Source organism: Salvelinus namaycush, chromosome 2 (assembly GCF_016432855.1).
Source record: "Salvelinus namaycush isolate Seneca chromosome 2, SaNama_1.0, whole genome shotgun sequence".
NCBI classification, from domain to species: Eukaryota; Metazoa; Chordata; class Actinopteri; order Salmoniformes; family Salmonidae; genus Salvelinus; species Salvelinus namaycush.
The window spans coordinates 59424848-59443154 of NC_052308.1; the positions used below are offsets into that span (position 1 = coordinate 59424848).

General features: G+C 44.7%; 1 protein-coding gene across 1 annotated transcript in view; it reads right to left on the reverse strand.

Moving 5' to 3' along the window:
- Positions 1 to 3963: 3963 nt before the first annotated feature.
- The window catches only part of LOC120065200 (inactive tyrosine-protein kinase 7-like), a 46790-nt gene continuing 32446 nt past the window's right edge, over positions 3964 to 18307 (reverse strand). Inside the window, exons 6-20 of the mRNA XM_039015997.1 lie at positions 16352 to 16482; positions 15787 to 16053; positions 15252 to 15388; positions 14377 to 14512; positions 12629 to 12748; positions 12103 to 12252; positions 11543 to 11687; positions 11009 to 11136; positions 10470 to 10667; positions 8285 to 8446; positions 7880 to 8133; positions 7423 to 7503; positions 6963 to 7114; positions 6508 to 6686; positions 3964 to 5524 (exon numbers count right to left, since the gene is read on the reverse strand). Of these exons, the coding sequence (XP_038871925.1) occupies positions 5364 to 5524; positions 6508 to 6686; positions 6963 to 7114; positions 7423 to 7503; positions 7880 to 8133; positions 8285 to 8446; positions 10470 to 10667; positions 11009 to 11136; positions 11543 to 11687; positions 12103 to 12252; positions 12629 to 12748; positions 14377 to 14512; positions 15252 to 15388; positions 15787 to 16053; positions 16352 to 16482 (2401 nt within the window). The 3' untranslated portion in view covers positions 3964 to 5363. The remainder of the gene's footprint in view (positions 5525 to 6507; positions 6687 to 6962; positions 7115 to 7422; positions 7504 to 7879; positions 8134 to 8284; positions 8447 to 10469; positions 10668 to 11008; positions 11137 to 11542; positions 11688 to 12102; positions 12253 to 12628; positions 12749 to 14376; positions 14513 to 15251; positions 15389 to 15786; positions 16054 to 16351; positions 16483 to 18307) is intronic.

Here is an 18307-nt window from a genome sequence, read left to right on the forward strand (position 1 = left end):
AATGGGTTTTGAAAAGGAGGAGAGGACACAAGGAGTGTACAATTGAGATTCTTCCTGAGATTAATTTTACTACATTGAAAGCTTGACTCAGAGACCCACTGTTCTTCAACAGCCTTTGAGGTATGTTTGCTCCCGTTTGGTGGGTGTGGCCTGGCAAAGTGTGGCCAGGGGTGCGTTTAGTTCAGTTCAATGTTTGCTACGTTGCGTGACAGTTTGTACTAACCAACATGTTTCCCAAAACGGTCCACACTGTTCAACAGCCTATAAGGTCGTTTTGTGATTTAATATTCGTTTTTATATTATTTGAAATTCAGTTCGTTTTCACACCTGATTTAATAGTTTTTATTTTGTTTAATTTTGAAACATTTATTTTGTTTCATTACTTAGTTGGGGACAGAAAGTAGCCTATGCATGGGACGCTAGGAGCCAATTATGTGTTGTAGGCCTATAGCAACTTCTTGCAGTAATACATAAGGTGATGGGCCAGGACCATATGCTTGGATAGACGTAACATCTCTGTCTGTGAGCAGTGCCATTGAGGCCATCTCTATCTTGAAATAGTACATTATCTTCACCAGTAAAATTAATTGGCTGATCCCTCCTGATGACCCAGCTGTCACGACTCCACTGGGTCATCAGGTCATGCCAACCGGGTCATCAGGAGGGATCAGTTTGAAGTCCCACCCCATTGACTAAATCAAAATGGTGAAAGTACTCAATGGCGCTGCCCATGCTAACACAGGCTTTTGGCCACTAGAGGACTCCATACAACTCCATTGCCAGGAAAAACAGTAGGTTTGGTTAAAATTATAAATCAATGTATTTAAAAGATAAGTGCCTAGCCTGATGCAAGAAATATGGAAGGAAACTCTCATTCCCATTTTATAACAATCCAATGTTTTTTAAACTTTAGTAGTAGATGGAAGAATCAAGTACCTTTACCTGACAAAGAGGAAAAAACCAAATTAAGTCATGTGAATGACATGTTATGTTTATGTAATATTAAACATGTATCATTGATTAATTTGATCCTTGATATGCCACACCTGTCAGGTGGATGGATTATCTTGGTAAAGGAGAAATGTTCACAAAGGGATTTGTGCACCAAATTTCAGAAATAAGCTTTTTGTGCATATGGAACATTTCTTGGATCTTATTTCAGTTCATGAAACATGGGACAAACACTTAACATGTTTTTATATTTTAGTTCAGTGTATTATCTTTGACTGCAAAAATAACTAATCAAAGTTTTCTAAACTTTGAGCAAAAATCTAATTTTCGACATTCTGAATCTGGCAGGTAAATGCTGCGTGGCTGGGCCAAGCTAGAGCAGCTTGTGAAGTCTATGGAGCCATTCACAATTCACACGACCAACATCACTGACAGCCAGTCGCTGTCTGATGTGGTGCCGTGTCTTCTCAACCTTGAGGCACACTTGCAGTCAACTACTGTTGCGAAACAGTTAGAACAGGTCCTCTTGAAGTCACTGTGCGAGTGCTTCGCATGGAAGATGCCAGCACGATGAATCCGGCAAGCATCTCAACCACAATGCTTCAGAACTATATTTTGTGCCACAGATTGTGTCTGAGGTAATGGTCCAGCTGGAAGGTCAACCTGGCAGGGCATTAAGTGCCCCCTGTGAGCTGTGGAAATACCAGGAAGAGGTAAAAGGGGGGCATGTTTAGAGTCACCTCTCCAGTTCTGGCAGGCAAGGATGCTGTTTATTCAAAGCTGTGCCCTGTGGCACTGGATCTGGTTTCTGCTCCTGCCTCCCAAATGTTTATGGAGTGAATATTCTCTGTCTGTGGACAACTGTCATCAGGCTTGAGAAACTGAACGACCACCTCTTCTTGTAGATAAACCAGAAAATCTTGTATGGTTGAACAGAAACATGTTTTTACTAACCCTGTTTGAAGGGGTTAACCTCTATGGGATCGGTGTCCCTAAACCAGGACGGTTGTTGCTAACGTGCGCTAATGTGACTAGAACGACGTAAGTAACAGCCAACTTTCCAGGACATAGACATGTCTTATATGGGCAGAAAGCATAAATTATTGTTAATCTAACTGCACTGTCCAATTCAAGAAGCTATTATAGTGAAAAAAATAACATGCTATTGTTTGAGAGTGCATAACAACAAAACACTTTTAGCACGGCAACTGGTTTGATACATTCACCTCTGAAGGTAAATAATGTACTTACATTCAGTAATATTGCTCTGATTTGTCATCCTGAGGGTCCCAGAGATAAAATGTAGCATAGTTTTGTTTGATAAAATACATTTTTATATTCAAAATGTAAGAACTGGGTTCTACAGTTTGAACCCCTGCCATCTTTGGCCCCACACCCACCTGCCATCTTGATGTGTGAAGATTAGTGTCTTTTCTGCAGGGAAGCTAATTATCCATCATGTATGACACTCCGTAAGGCTCTTGTGCGGCTGCTCGGCCATGGAAACCCATCTCAAGAAGCTCCCAACGAACTGTTCTGGTGCTGACGTTGCTTCCAGAGGCAGTTTGGAACTCAGGGCAATTTTTACACGCATCAGCACTCGGCAGTCCCGTTTTGAGCTTATGTGGCCTACCACTCCTCAATAACATGTTGAAAGTCATTGAGCTCTTCAGTACGGGCCATTCTACTATGGCGATTGCATGGCTGTGTGCTTGATTTTATACACCTAGTCAGCAACAGGTGTGGCTGAAATAACCAAATACACTAATTTGAAGGGTTGTTCACATACTTTTGGCCATGTAGTGTATCAATAAGATACAAGCTGAATGAGCCACCTACGATTCCCTACATGGCAGCTTGTCATTGTTGCCAGCTATCTGACTGTTCAAAATCCTAACAATTCTTCTTCAGGCCACATCGATGCACGCGCATCATTAGTCCTCAATTTGGTATTTCCTGCCATCTGGAAGCTAGAACCATTGTGGAGAATTGTGCAACTCTAACGGTCAACATTGTTTCACCTTGTGGACCATTATATGTGTCGGAACAAACCAGGGCTTATGAAATGTGAGTTCTGGCAGAACTACAAGAAGTTGTAGCTGGGGAAAACGTATTTGGATTAGCATAATTTTCACCGCATGGTTATGTTATGTATTGTTACAGATCATAGGGATTACCTGTCACAAATTATATTAGCAGTCTGATAGAGAATTCTGTGTCCCTTGGATGCCTGTTGGCTGACACTGTAGGACAGAGGAAACCAGGAGGATGAGCCAGGAAGCCTGGGAGCCGACATCTCCCGTTGAACCTCAGAATCCCTACGGGTTGTTATCTCAAGAGCAGCCATCGGGCCGCTGCTACTGGGATGCAGAGTGGACTGGAGGAGAGAAACTCAGAGCCAACACAGTGGGGGTGATGTCCAAACAGAAGGGGAAGGAGTAAGGGAGGGAGTACATGGAGCAAAATGCAAAGCCTGGGGGATCAAGTTCTATCCTTCCTCCTGAGATTTCTACCTGGTTACTAAAATTTGACCACGATAAGCAGAAATGGTGGAGCTGGCCTACGCTCATCAGTCAAGGCGGTTTGGGGTTTATCTGGACTGGCCCAGAGACGACCTGTGATTCTACCTAATCGATTCAGAACGTGGGTCAAGTGTCCCTCCTTATGCATTCCACATCACGTTCACGGAGCCACACTATGCTGGATTTAGGATTCACAGATCTTCATCCTCCATCACTCTGCAAGCTGGACTGACCCTCAAAACAACAACAAAAATATAGACTTGCTGAGTTTGATACTGATATTAACTTTGGATAAATATCAGATTTGGACAAAGCTTGAATATCATTGCAGAGGGTTATTTTTTGTTAAACTGTTGAAATAGATATTTTTTAAGGTGTACTCTTACTCAAGCTAAACTCTACAAGTTACCAGTGAGATCTTATATTTGTTAATAATGTTGTATGCACAATACTTCCCAAACGGCGTACAAACAAAAACATGTACATTTACAACAAATATTTTATTGGACCAGCACCATGTATATGCCATGGCTAATATGCGTTTGTATAAACATACTTAAAATAGAAAACTGTAATGTATAAAAATGTTCAAGTAAAAAAGTAAATATTAAAAGAAAAGCAAGAAAGTAAATATAAAAACAATAGCAAGAAAGCAATCTGATGCAAAGTCCTTCATTTGCCAGGCATTTTTTTTCAATTCAGGAGAACCTTAATTCAATTTTTTTGGGATAAAAAAAAAAAAGACAAACTATTACACAAATCATAAAATGCCTCGCACATAAAAAAATTATATCAAAGAAGCTTAGTACCTTTCTATACAGTGAAAAAATACAAAACAGGACCTTTAAAATAAGTTAACAGGTCTCCGAAACAATCCTTCTAGAAAACAAAAAGGTATAGTTGTGATCAGTGCATGTTTTAAGCATGTATACAAAGCACTTTTAGACAAATGTCTACGAAGAAAGGTTTCTCCCACTCTGATTGGAAAAGCTCTGGTCGCGATAGGATTGGATGATGAGCAGTAACATTCAGACATCTTTGATAGGAGTACAAAACTGTTCATGACAGGATGGCCTTTATAAAATAGCTAGCCTATAATGCTACAGCTTAGATGATCAGTTATCTTAACTCCAAAATAGCATGTTGAAGCTAATTCAGGGTCCATATACTGCCACGACTATACTTTAAAATCAACCAAAGATTTACCTTCAAGGCAAGGAAAACTAGTGTTGTGAGCAAGCGGTGATTCCATCCACACTCCAGCTAAACTCCACACAAGTTCAATAATGCCACTGCTGGCCCTTTACCTCGTTCTGATCATATCTAACAGGGTGAGAGACATAAGATTTTTACTCCTGAAGAGGTTGTACCTTCATGTCCCGTTTGGCTCTGGGAAGAAAATGTCCCTTTTGTCTTTGTCCATTCGCAAACATGAGTAACAGAAAAGATTCAATTGGGGTGAAAAACCGTGCCAACCTTAACTGTCATTAGTTTCTAGATTAAAATGTTATAGACACCAATTGACCTGCTAAGGCAGAATATAAGTCCTCATTGTAAAAAATAGTCATTTTAATCCATAGAGAAGAAGGAGAAGCTCATTGGATGTTGAGCTCTTCTCGGCTGGGTCCTCAATTGCGACCAAAGTTCCTTGTTGTTAAGAGTCTCGTTCTGCTCTTGCAGACGCTAACTACAGAAGCCAACCAGGCGGAGTAGGATAGTCCTGGAGTGCTAGACACACAAACTCAAAAGGCCAATACATGCATGCACAACAACAACGTGTATATGTCCTTCACGTACACATCCGCTCTCACACACACACACGTCACCTCCCCCCATTGATAAAACATTCATACCCTAACACACACAAACTGTGCACCTGGGCCGTGTGTGTTACACCTTGCTCTCGGAGGGCAGTTCGCTGAGGGCAGAAACGATGTCACTAAAGCAGGAGCGGTCCTTGGGGCTGGAGGCCCAGCAGCGAGTCATCAGCTTGTACACCCGAGAAGGACAGCCCTGGGGCAGGGGCAGCTTCCCCCGGCCCTCCCTCAGCTCTGGTAGAGAAAAAGACGTGAGAGAACGACATACATGGGGGTGAGAGCGAGCGAGATGCAGGGAAAGAGGTGAAAGATGGAGGGATAGAGAAATAAAGACATGGAGGGAAAGAACGTGGGGGTTAGAGTGAAACTCTGAAATAGATTGGAACGAAAATAACATTTATATCTCACTATCCATTCACTCATGACCAATACTCTGAAAGGACCGAACAGGAGAGCGCATTAAACATCACCGCAATGTCAACATGTGAAAACTTTATTTTTTATTTTTTTATTTTACCCCCTTTTCTCCCCAATTTGTGGTATCCAATCACTAGTAATTACTATCTTGTCTCATCGCTACCACTCCCGTACGTGCTCGGGAGAGACGAAGGTCGAAAGCCATGCGTCCTCCGAAGCACAACCCAACCAAGCCGCACTGCTTCTTAACACAGCGCGCCTCCAACCCGGAAGCCAGCCGCACCAATGTGTTGGAGGAAACACCGTGCACCCGGACCCCTTGGTTAGCGCGCACTGCGCCCGGCCCGCCACAGGAGTCGCTGGAGCGCGATGAGACAAGGATATCCCTACCGGCCAAACCCTCCCTAACCCGGACGACGCTAGGCCAATTGTGCGTCGCCCCACGGACCTCCCGGTCGTGGCCGGTTGCGACAGAGCCTGGGCGAGAACCCAGAGACTCTGGTGGCACAGCTAGCGCTGCGATGCAGTGCCCTAGACCACTGCACCACCCGGGAGGCCCCTGAAAACTATGTTTTGTGTGAAAACTATGTTTTGTACAAAAAAAATAGAGGAGATTTTAGTGACATCTTGTGTTAATTGTGTGGTTTTAAACAACTATGAGGAGGTAAAGGTTAGTAAAGTAACCCATTAGGATGACAAAATATGTGACCCTGGAATAGTGGTCTTCTACCTCTACCCCCACCTGGGGTGAAGTAGCATCCTTCAATAACACTTCCAAGATCCAGTTCGACTGCCCTCACCTTCGAGGACCTTGTCGTGGTCGAGCGCAGCGTGCGGCAGCTCCCCCAGGCTAAACACCTCCCACATGAGCACGCCGAAGGACCACACGTCCGTCTTGGTGGAGTAGTCGTCCTCGAACACGGCCTCGCTGGGCAGCCAGCGCAGAGGGATCCACGCCTGCCGGTAGTGATAGTACTCACTGGAGGGGGAGAGGAGGAGGAGAGGACGGGAGAGGAGGGTGATCTTTGGGTGATGTTTGGCCATTGGGTGGCGCCACAGTTAATTTAGTCTGTCATAGTTCATCACTTTACATATCACAGGTCTCTTTAAATGGAGACTTGCTTTGGGAAATCGAAATTAAATCGATACAATTATTCTGTGACTGGATTCATTGAAATTAATCACCTTAAATGTGGTTTTCAACCGCAAGGGATCCTTCCTGGTTAAATCAAGATTTAATTCAATGTAATCTTACTCGTTGTAGACATCCTTGCTGAGCCCCAGTGCAGACACCTTGACCTGTCTCTTGGCGCTGATCAGACAGTTGCGGGTGGCTAGGTCCTTGTGGACGAAGCGCTGATTGGATAGATGCTCCATCCCCCGGGCAACCTGCAGACACACCCCCACCTGAGGGAGAGAGAGTGGGACATAGGAAGCATTAAATCACTGTTTTCATGCGCATGTGTGTCTTCAAGTGAGTGAGTTAGTGTGTGTGTTTAAGCATTTTAATGGCTTTTTTTAAATCACATCTTATGGTTAATCTGTTTCTCCTTCTGAGTGGTCCAACAGGCAGTGAAAGCCAGTGGCATGATGCAACAGGAGATACTTACCCTAAGCACCAGCTACCAAATCCTGGCCTACTGCACTGAAGCCACGACCTGTTTAAGATGCTAATGTATGCGTTCTTTTGAGTATGTGTGTGTGTGTAAACTGACCTTCTGCTTGGTGCTGAGGTGATGGGACTTGGGTTTCTCCTCCTTGTTCTTGGACATTTTGAGGTATTGCTTCAGGTCCCCCTAGGAACATATACACAGGTCTGGGGTCGATGCTAAATCATGGATGATTTAAAAAAGGACACCCACACGTTTTTCACTGCACTGGGGTCAGTGTGAGCGTATGTAGCTCATATTTTAAATCTGTATTTTATCAATGCATTTTATCTTAATACACATGTATTTCAATGATACAATTGACTGCCATGTAGAATACATAAAGTGTGTGTGTTTGTGTGTAGGGAGTAGGGTGAAGTTAAGTTGCCCGTAGACACTGATCTTGGGTCAGTTTTGCATTTCCCCCACTAATGGTTAAGGTTTGGGGGCGGGGAAGCTGACCCTAGATCTGTACCTAGGAGAAACTTCACCCCAGAGCGTAAGCAGGTAGCTCCCTCCTTACCAATTCAGCGTACTCCAGTATGAGGTAGTGGGGCTCGGCTTCTCTGCACATGCCCAGTAGGCGCACCAGGTTGGGGTGGCCCAGCTTGCCGAACATCTCGATCTCGCGGCGGAACTCCAGCTGCAGGGTCTCGTCCCGCGTCTGCAGACTCTTCACCAGCACCACTGTCTCCTCCTCATCTTCACTACCTCTTCCTCCTGCCGACATGAGGCCCTTGGCTTTGGCCAGGAACACCTCGCCAAACTCACCTTTTCCTGTGTAGGAGAAGGGAATCAGTATGATTGTATATAGCCTTTATTTATACAGGTAAGTCAACTAAGAACCAATTCTTAGTTACAATGACAACTTTTCCAAATTCTTATTTACAATGACTGTGTGTGTGTGCGCACATGCATTGCTCCATACCCAGAGTGGTGATGGTGGTCAGGTTGGCGCGGGGGTAGGGCCCTTTCTCGTGGCTGCTGTGGCGCTTGTTGTTGGCACTGCTGGCCGTGGTGCCCATGTTGGTCAGTGCCACCTCCTCCTGGATCTCAGCGGTGGCCTGCCCGTTGGTCTGCACCGTGCCCCCTTTAGTGCAAGGACAAAATGGCATCCTTCAATACCAGTAACTAAACATTCTGATTGCTTTTACATACTCTTCTTATTTCTAGGTACAGAAATGTTAAAGCAACACAGCCATGGAAATGAAGTATCACTTGAAACAGTTCCGTTTTGGAGACTAACTCTAGAGGCTAACACACAGTTGTGGGGTTTACATTATTTTATTTTTTTTGCCATTTATTGATATCGTATAAAAAATAAATGCAACTGATACCGATATTGACTTTACATACAGTGGGGCAAAAAAGTATTTAGTCAGCCACCAATTGTGCAAGTTCTCCCACTTAAAAAGATGAGAGGCCTGTAATTTTCATCATAGGTACACTTCAACCATGACAGACAAAATGAGAAAAAAAAATCCAGAAAATCACATTGTAGGATTTTTAATGAATTTATTTGCAAATTATGGTGGAAAATAAGTATTTGGTCACCTACAAACAAGCAAGATTTCTGGGTCTCACAGACCTGTAACTTCTTCTTTAAGAGGCTCCTCTGTCCTCCACTCGTTACCTGTATTAATGGCACCTGTTTGAACTTGTTATCAGTATAAAAGACACCTGTCCACAACCTCAAACAGTCACACTCCAAACTCCACTATGGCCAAGACCAAAGAGCTGTCAAAGGACACCAGAAACAAAATTGTAGACCTGCACCAGGCTGGGAAGACTGAATCTGCAATAGGTAAGCAGCTTGGTTTGAAGAAATCAACTGTGGGAGCAATTATTAGGAAATGGAAGACATACAAGACCACTGATAATCTCCCTCGATCTGGGGCTCCACGCAAGATCTCACCCCGTGGGGTCAAAATGATCACAAGAACGGTGAGCAAAAATCCCAGAACCACACGGGGGGACCTAGTGAATGACCTGCAGAGAGCTGGGACCAAAGTAACAAAGCCTACCATCAGTAACACACTACGCCGCCAGGGACTCAAATCCTGCAGTGCCAGACGTGTCCCCCTGCTTAAGCCAGTACATGTCCAGGCCCATCTGAAGTTTGCTAGAGAGCATTTGGATGATCCAGACGAAGATTGGGAGAATGTCATATGGTCAGATGAAACCAAAATATAACTTTTTGGTAAAAACTCAACTCGTCGTGTTTGGAGGACAAAGAATGCTGAGTTGCATCCAAAGAACACCATACCTACTGTGAAGCATAGGGGTGGAAACATCATGCTTTGGGGCTGTTTTTCTGCAAAGGGACCAGGACGACTGATCCGGGTGAAGGAAAGAATGAATGGGGCCATGTATCGTGAGATTTTGAGTGAAAACCTCCTTCCATCAGCAAGGGCATTGAAGATGAAACGTGACTGGGTCTTTCAGCATGACAATGATCCCAAACACACCGCCCGGGCAACAAAGGAGTGGCTTCGTAAGAAGCATTTCAAGGTCCTGGAGTGGCCTAGCCAGTCTCCAGATCTCAACCCCATAGACAATCTTTGGAGGGAGTTGAAAGTCCGTGTTGCCCAGCAACAGCCCCAAAACATCACTGCTCTAGAGGAGATCTGCATGGAGGAATGGGCCAAAATACCAGCAACAGTGTGTGAAAACCTTGTGAAGACTTACAGAAAACGTTTGACCTCTGTCATTGCCAACAAAGGGTATATAACAAAGTATTGAGAAACTTTTGTTATTGACCAAATACTTATTTTCCACCATAATTTGCAAATAAATTCATTAAAAATCCTACAATGTGATTTTCTGGATTTTTTTTTCTCATTTTGTCTGTCATAGTTGAAGTGTACCTATGATGAAAATTACAGGCCTCTCTCATCTTTTTAAGTGGGAGAACTTGCACAATTGGTGGCTGACTAAATACTTTTTTGCCCCACTGTATCGGTGCCCGTCACGAGTAATACATGTACATGCAGTACAACAACTATACATATTTGTAATGTTTTCAATAAAGTTCAACTCAATTCTCCTCACACTACCAGGAAAACCAGACACTACCCGAATTCAACTGAATGGAATGGACTGTGAACCCTGACCGTTGAGGTGCTCTGTCTCGGCCTCCTCTCCCTCTGGGTCCTTTAGTCTCTTGGCGTTGCGTCTCTTCTTGCAGTAGAACATCAGGCCCAGGACGATGATGATGTAGGCCACGGCGGCGCCCACCGATAGGCCGATTGTCTGGATCATCTTGTAGGGCGCCTTTTCGTCCTCCTCCAACGAGTGGTGCACGGGCTTCTCTGTTGGCACGCAGACACACACATGAAAGGGTCAGGTGATGTGCTTCTCTATTGAATTAAAGCCTTCTATTGGAGTCTATTGAATCACCATCTCAGCCTCAGACGTCAAGTGGACACTTCAAGACGGCGCCACTCAATTACATCCTTTCTAAATGAGACATTGTAGTGTCGAAATGTTTCATTTTTCTTGATCCTGTTACTGTCATTACACATTCAAGTGCCAAAAGAGGTATTTAGTTTGGTGCGCCGTTTAATTTCCTCCACCTACCACAACCATAAAAATACTGTAGACAGCTGCAGCAGGCACACAAAGTTGATCAGTTTATCTCCTTGTGTCTTACCTACGACATAGAGCTCTGCCGATGTGTGGCCGATATTGCAGCTGTTGCCAGCGATGCATGTGAAGCTTCCCGTGTCCTCCACACTCACGTCGTGGATGACCAGAGAGCCGTTGGGCATCTTCTGAAATCTGGAGAGAAAACAGCAGAGGGGACAGGGGTGAGGCTGTGGCTGCATTCAATTCCTTTCCTTTCCTTCCTTTACTCCAGTCCTATTTCACTCCCTTCCCCTTAACCTTGATCTGAGGGGTCTCGAGGTATAAGGAGCTTCCACCATATTGCATTTACCTTAGAGAACTGCAAATAATGAAGGGTTCGACCTAAGGGAAGGCATAGGAAGGGAATTGGGACTGGCTGATGGCAATATGGCAAAGGCTAGATGGTTTCTTATCATGGTAGGGAAGATGTCACTAGCAAAACACACTATCCAAACATTCCGTTTAGCACGGTGTTCAGAACAAAAAACCCACAAATGAGAAACCAAATACTACAAAATTACTTTGGGCCTTAACAAAACAGACAGTTGTGGTTCTCTACCTGCTCTTGCGAGGCTCCAGGAACTTGTCTTTCTTCTTCCACTGGATAAAGGGCTGGGGGTCGCCGGTGGCCTGGCAGTGCAGAATGGCTGTGTGGCCCTGGTAAACAGTGGTGTGCTCCGGCTCCATATTAAATGTTATATACACTGGGGGAGAGAGAGGGGAGAAGGAAAGAAAGAAATAGTGGAAGAGAAGTGATGGTTAAGATGGATTTAGTTGCGTTGGAGACAGCTTTGGTGATGGTGGCATTAGCACAATTTATGAAATCATTGGTAAAAAAAAAACATTTGGGGATTGTCTACATTAGCTGTGCACAACTTAGTTCTGCCATCTTGATTACTACCATTTCTGTTTCTAAACGTAACCCTTGAACTTAATTACTGTCACAGGTTGGCTGGAGCATACATACACATTTTTCACAGGTAGAATTCAATCTCTGGTTAAAAGTAGAGGACGACAACCGGAGGACCCTTGGTCTGTGTGGTGTCTGGTTGTATAGGTGGCAGCTTTGTGGTGTGTCTGTGACCTGCATTGGTGCCACTAGTGTTAGTGGAGGGATACCTGCTACGGTGAGCTGCACGGCGGCTGTGATCTGGCCCTGCAGGCTGTTGGATGCCAGGCAGGTGTAGTTGCCCGCGTCGTCCCTCGTCACCTTTGCGAAGTGGAGCACACCGCCGGTCTGGACTACATGCTCCGGCAGCTCACTGCCATCTGCAGGGGGGAATATTAGAGATTCAGATTCACGTTTATTGTTCTACAAGTGGAGCACAGCTCTCAGATTATAGACAAACTTATTTAGAAAACACATTTACAATAGGTGTCAAAAAAAAAAGTCTGAAAATCAAACTATTCCAATAAGCTTGGTAGAAACAATGGGAGTAAGAAATATGGCAGAAAATCAGACTATGCCAATAAGCTAGGCAGTTATTACCATATTTGCTTACACCCATGCTATCCTTTGAGATCAACTAGAAGTGTCTTGGTACAAGGGGTAGGAGCTACGAGTCGATTTTGGATTGGATTGAGCAACACACGACTGAGACACACACATGTACAAAGACAGGCAAGGAGGTCCGCGAACACCCACCTGCTTTGGTCCACTGAATGGTGGGGGTCTCGCGGCCCTTGGCAGAGCACTGCACAGTGCTCTCCTTGTCCAACTCCAGACACTGGGAGGGCTGGGGGGTGGGTGTGAACTTCAGCTTCTCTGGAGGAAGGAGACAAACGTGTTGGAGACCAAGCACAGAGTAGAGACAGACACACACGCAGACAAAGACACACACACCCCAGGGTCTCCGTCAGGAAAATTTGGCGCCGGACAAGTGACCAGGAAGACTTACATTTATCGGACATTTGATACATTTACCGGTCATCCATATGCGTTATGGCGCGTAACCCATTAGGTCTTCCAGCGCCATCAATAAATCAGCAATATTGGCCAAGAGAGATTTACATGTCCTTAAAAACAGCCTAACTAATTACAAAACACTATTTATTCCTTGTGTTTCGATGTGTAGCATATGCAAAACTGAATTTCTTTATACATGTCAGATAGGCGACTGTCTGCTATACAGATATATGCGTTCAGAAGGGGGCTAATTCGTAATTTTTTTATCAGAATATTTTTCTATAAAGGCAGGCGTTATATTGTAAGATTATAGACGTAACTCTGGTAGGCCTAAAAGATTCTTCCTCAAGTTCAACTGACAGAGTCAGTTGGAGCGCCGGGGTGCACTGCCTTCATATCATAGGCCTGCAGTGTAATAGGCTACACCACCCCAAATCGTCACAAAAGCTTGTAAATGTTATTAGGGTCATATCAAAAGTAAGAAAGAAAATGTCTCAACAGAATGGAACAAAACACTTGTGAACAGGTTTAAACCTTCAAAAAGGTTTTGAACAGGCTATATTGCAGCAATGACCAAGAAAGGCTAGTGCCTACCTTACCCAACAATAGACAGCAATAGGCTAATGATATTTATTTTACAACAGGCCTACTTAAAACACATCTTAAACTAAATACAGAGCACACAATTAAAAAGACAGATCGAACTTGCATGCTGAAATAAAAAGTATATCTACAGAAAGCTGAGAACATCCTCACACCACCAGTGACAACAGGATAGCTGTGTTTTACCTGCAATTGATTTTTAAAATGTTATACAAATCAGAACACTTTCCTTTCCCGGGGGAAAAAATGCTCCAGGAGAAAAAAAAGCGTGGCTCACTCGACACAGCAGCAGGCTCCAGCGAAACCAGTACAGGGGCAAGTAGGCAGACACTTTCATTACAGGAATCATGAGGATAATGCACTTCACTGTTTTTCCAAATCATAGTTTTAGCCCACTAAAAAATAGGACGTTTTGAGTGAGGTGAATGAATGTGTAGCTCGCACCGATGCAACCAATACATTTTTTAACTCGTACAGACAAAATGAGACTAAATGGTCGCAGTCTGGAGCCCTGCCTTATAGGCTTTTCACTACTCTCTAACTTTCACTTCACTTCAATGAAAAAGGCCTCAATCTTCGTAATCAACAGTAGCCTAGGCCAAGGCTCCTCTCTCTCTCCTCAGCAGGGCAGCCCCGGACATTTTGGCCGGCTACAATTTTATTTATCGGCATTTAATTTATTTTAAAATCGGCCAAAACCCGGCAATTACCAGCTAATGGAAACCCTGATACCCACGCATATAACATGACACTCACACACACAAAAGTTTATTTGTACACTCTCACACACATAGAACACACCACGAACACATCATGGTACTACCACACACTTGCATGCTGTCTCTCTCGCTTACAAACTCACACCTACGCATGTGCACACTCACCAAGTACGAAGACCCGGGCCCGGCCTTCCACCCTCCCGGCCTCCGTCTGGCTCCGACACATGTATAAGTGGTTATCATACACCTCCACACTGTTGATCCTCAGGGTCCCGTTGGGGTACAGCTTAAAGCGAATGTCCTACAGTCAAAAGATAATCGTTTAACAATAGGTTAAAAAGGTAATGAAAGTTAGATTGCACCTTTATGCATATTTACAGTTCTGGGCATTAAAAAGTTCATCTGTATTTCAGCACAGTAAAAAACATTGGCTTTAAAGTGAATGTAAAATGCAGCGTCAGGGGCATATTTGAGAAATGTATTATTGTTAAATGATTCTTAAATGAACTTAACCCTTGTGTAACACTGCGAGAGAATGTCACATTAAAAATGTCCAGAACCGTATGTAAATATAAGTATATACATTGAGTGTACAAAACATGACATTTGCACTCCCATTTCCCTCAGAACAGCCTCAATTCATCGGGGCGTTGACAACAAGGCGTCGAAAGTGTTCCACGGGGATGCTGGCCTATGTTGACTCCTGTGCTTCCCACAGTTGTGTCTAGTTGGCTGGATGTCCTTTTAAATATTTTGTCTAACCCATTTACCCTCTGAATGGAACACATACACAATTTGTCTCGATACTTAAAAGTCCTTTAACCTGTCTCTTCTCCTTCATCTACACTGGCTGAAGTGAATTTAACAAGTGACATCAATACGGGATCATAGCTGTCACCTGGATTTACCTGGTCAATCTATGTCATGGAAAGAGCAGGTGGTCCTAATGTTTTGTAAACTCGGTGTGTAGTAGTTCTTAGTGTATATTCCCACTTCTTTTCAGAATGATCAGGACACACAGTTCGGACCACAGGACTGACCTCGGTGGTGATGGGGATGAAGTTGCGGTACCAGGTAACCGCGGGCTGGGGTGTGGCGCGGGTGTGGCAATGCAGGTACCCAGGGAGGCCCTCCTCCAGCTGGCTGTCCTCTGGCTTTGTCACCCACTCCGGAGGGGCTAGGGGATACACGCATTTAGCATCTCTTCAAAAGTAGTGTCTACACCCAATACATTTCAGCGGGTGCAGGTCACAACAAACACCACACTCCTGGAGAGCCACAGTCCTTCAGCGTTTTGTCCAACTCCCGCCTCAACAGTGAAACACCTGGGTCGTGTTCATTAGGGCACACTAGCAATATGTTACAAAACAGAATAGTGTTTTTTTATTGGACAAGTATACATACTACCTCCCTGCTTCCCTCAATTTTAGACAGTTTTCTTCCCTTTTGACCACAAATATCCTTTTCACACCATCTTGCTGACCTGATCTAAACTATGCTGGTTCTGATATTTTCATTTCACATTGTGCTTTTCATTAAGGTTCCAGAGACAATTGTGGATGTGTCTATACTCACTGGCCACGGTGACAGTCAGCTCCTGCCTCCTGGTACCGGCTTTGTTCTGGCCCACGCAGGTATACAATCCTGAGTCTTCCCCCTGGGTGGGGCTGAAGACCAGCTCCAGTCCGTCCTGGTAGACCCTGCCCTCTGAGGGAACGCGTTCCCCGCCCCACTCCCACCACACATCGGGCTCCGGGTGGCCGCGAGGGGGGCGGCAGGATACCCGCTCCAGGGAGTTGGCCGAGAAGACCCGGCTCTGGCTGGGGCCCATCTCCTCGATTTCTGTAAGGGAAGGGAGTGATAGTCCATGACATCAAAAAAAAAACATGAATTAAGACCGCAAAACTAATATCTTGTGTCCTAATCATGAAGGAAATGCAGTACACCACCCAACTGTAGAGTGGAACTGTTGACCCTGCCGTGCCAATCCAGCTAAAGATAGTGCAGATTAGCGAGGGATAACATTTATTAATGGAGTTAAACTGTGACAGGGTTCAGTAAGTTAGACGTAAACTGAAGGATTCAAACAACTGTCTTGAGGCAGTGTGTCAAAACTGTGCATGCCTGTGTGTGCGCTTACCTGCTAGGTTCACGGTGGCCTCCAGAGTGACAGGGAGTCCGCGGGGCCCTTTGGCCACACATTTGTAAAGCCCAGTGTTTCTGGGTTTCACCTGGGTGATGAGCAGGGAGCCATTGTTCAACATCACCAACCTAGGGAGGGAGAGAAAGAAGGTCACAACAAAATACAGACTTCATTATGAATATACTCTGGAAAGTTGGCCAACTCAGGAAAGAGGACCCGTTGTTTGTTTTACATTTTCTGTATATTTGTACATTTTAAAAGGACTCTTGGAAGAGATACTAATAAACATTAGCGGTTTGCAGAATTCACCTCAAAATGTCGACACGCATCCAAAACAAACATAGGTATTAGAGGTCGACCGATTAAATCGGAATGGCCGATTAATTAGGGCTGATTTTTTTTTTGACGTGCTGCTGTGCGTTTTGTTGCCAACCTTATTTTGCTAGCTGACAACTTTACGGTTTTTACTTTTTAATTACCGTTTATATTTTTTGTTTTTCCCCTCATTCAACTTTTTCACTCCGGACGCTTTATCTGGACATGGTTCGTCAGCACCTTCAACAGCCGAAGCTAAGTAGTAACATTAACATGATGTCTTCTAATTGCAGTCGCTGTACTCATAATATACAGGAGAACGATCGCCTTATGGCGAGGATAGCTGAGCTGCAAGCCCAGCTTCAGACGCAATCGTTAGGCAAGGGTAATTTAAGTGTAGGAAAGGATGAAACAGCGTCTGTGCCACCAGTAAGTACAGATAGTAGTATAAATCCCCCCGCACGGTCCCCGCAGCCGGACAACTTTCTCATGGCTTCTGGAGGGAAATGCTGTAGGAATGCTCAACCGGCGTCGCTCATTCAGCCGACAGAAACTTTCAACCGGTTTTCCCCATTAAGTAGCGAGTCGGAGTCTGAGGCCGAGTCTTCTCTTGTCTCTACTCCTCCCGTTACGGGGTCAGAGACGCCGAAGCTTCCCACCATTAGCTCTGACAAATTGAAAACCCTAGTCATTGGCGACTCCATTACCCGCAGTATTAGACTTAAAATGAATCACCCAGCGATCATACACTGTTTACCAGGGGGCAGGGCTACCGACGTTAAGGCTAATCTGAAGATGGTGCTGGCTAAAGCTAAAACTGGCGAGTGTAGAGAGTATAGAGATATTGTTATCCACGTCGGCACCAACGATGTTAGGATGAAACAGTCAGAGGTCACCAAGCGCAACATAGCTTCAGCGTGTAAATCAGCTAGAAAGATGTCGGCATCAAGTAATTGTCTCTGGCCCCCTCCCAGTTAGGGGGAGTGATGAGCTCTACAGCAGAGTCTCACAACTCAATCGCTGGTTGAAAACTGTTTTCTGCCCCTCCCAAAAGATAGAATTTGTAGATAATTGGCCCTCTTTCTGGGACTCACCCACAAACAGGACCAAGCCTGACCTGCTGAGGATTGACGGACTCCATCCTAGCTGAAGGGGTGCTCTCATCTTATCTACCAACATAGACAGGGCTCTAACTCCTCTAGCTCCACAATGAAATAGGGTGCAGGCCAGGCAGCAGCCTGTTAGCCAACCTGCCAGCTTAGTGGAGTCTGCCACTAGCATAGTCAGTGTAGTCAGCTCAGCTATCCCCATTGAGACTGTGTCTGTGCCTCGACCTAGGTTGGGCAAAACTAAACATGGCGGTGTTCGCCTTAGCAATCTCACTAGGATAAAGACCTCCTCCATTTCTGCCATTATTGAAAGAGATCGTGATACCTCACATCTCAAAATAGGGCTACTTAATGTTAGATCCCTCACTTCAAAGGCAGTTATAGTCAATGAACTAATCACTGATCATAATCTTGATGTGATTGGCCTGACTGAAACATGGCTTAAGCCTGATGAATTTACTGTGTTAAATGAGGCCTCACCTCCTGGTTACACTAGTGACCATATCCCCCGTGCATCCCGCAAAGGCGG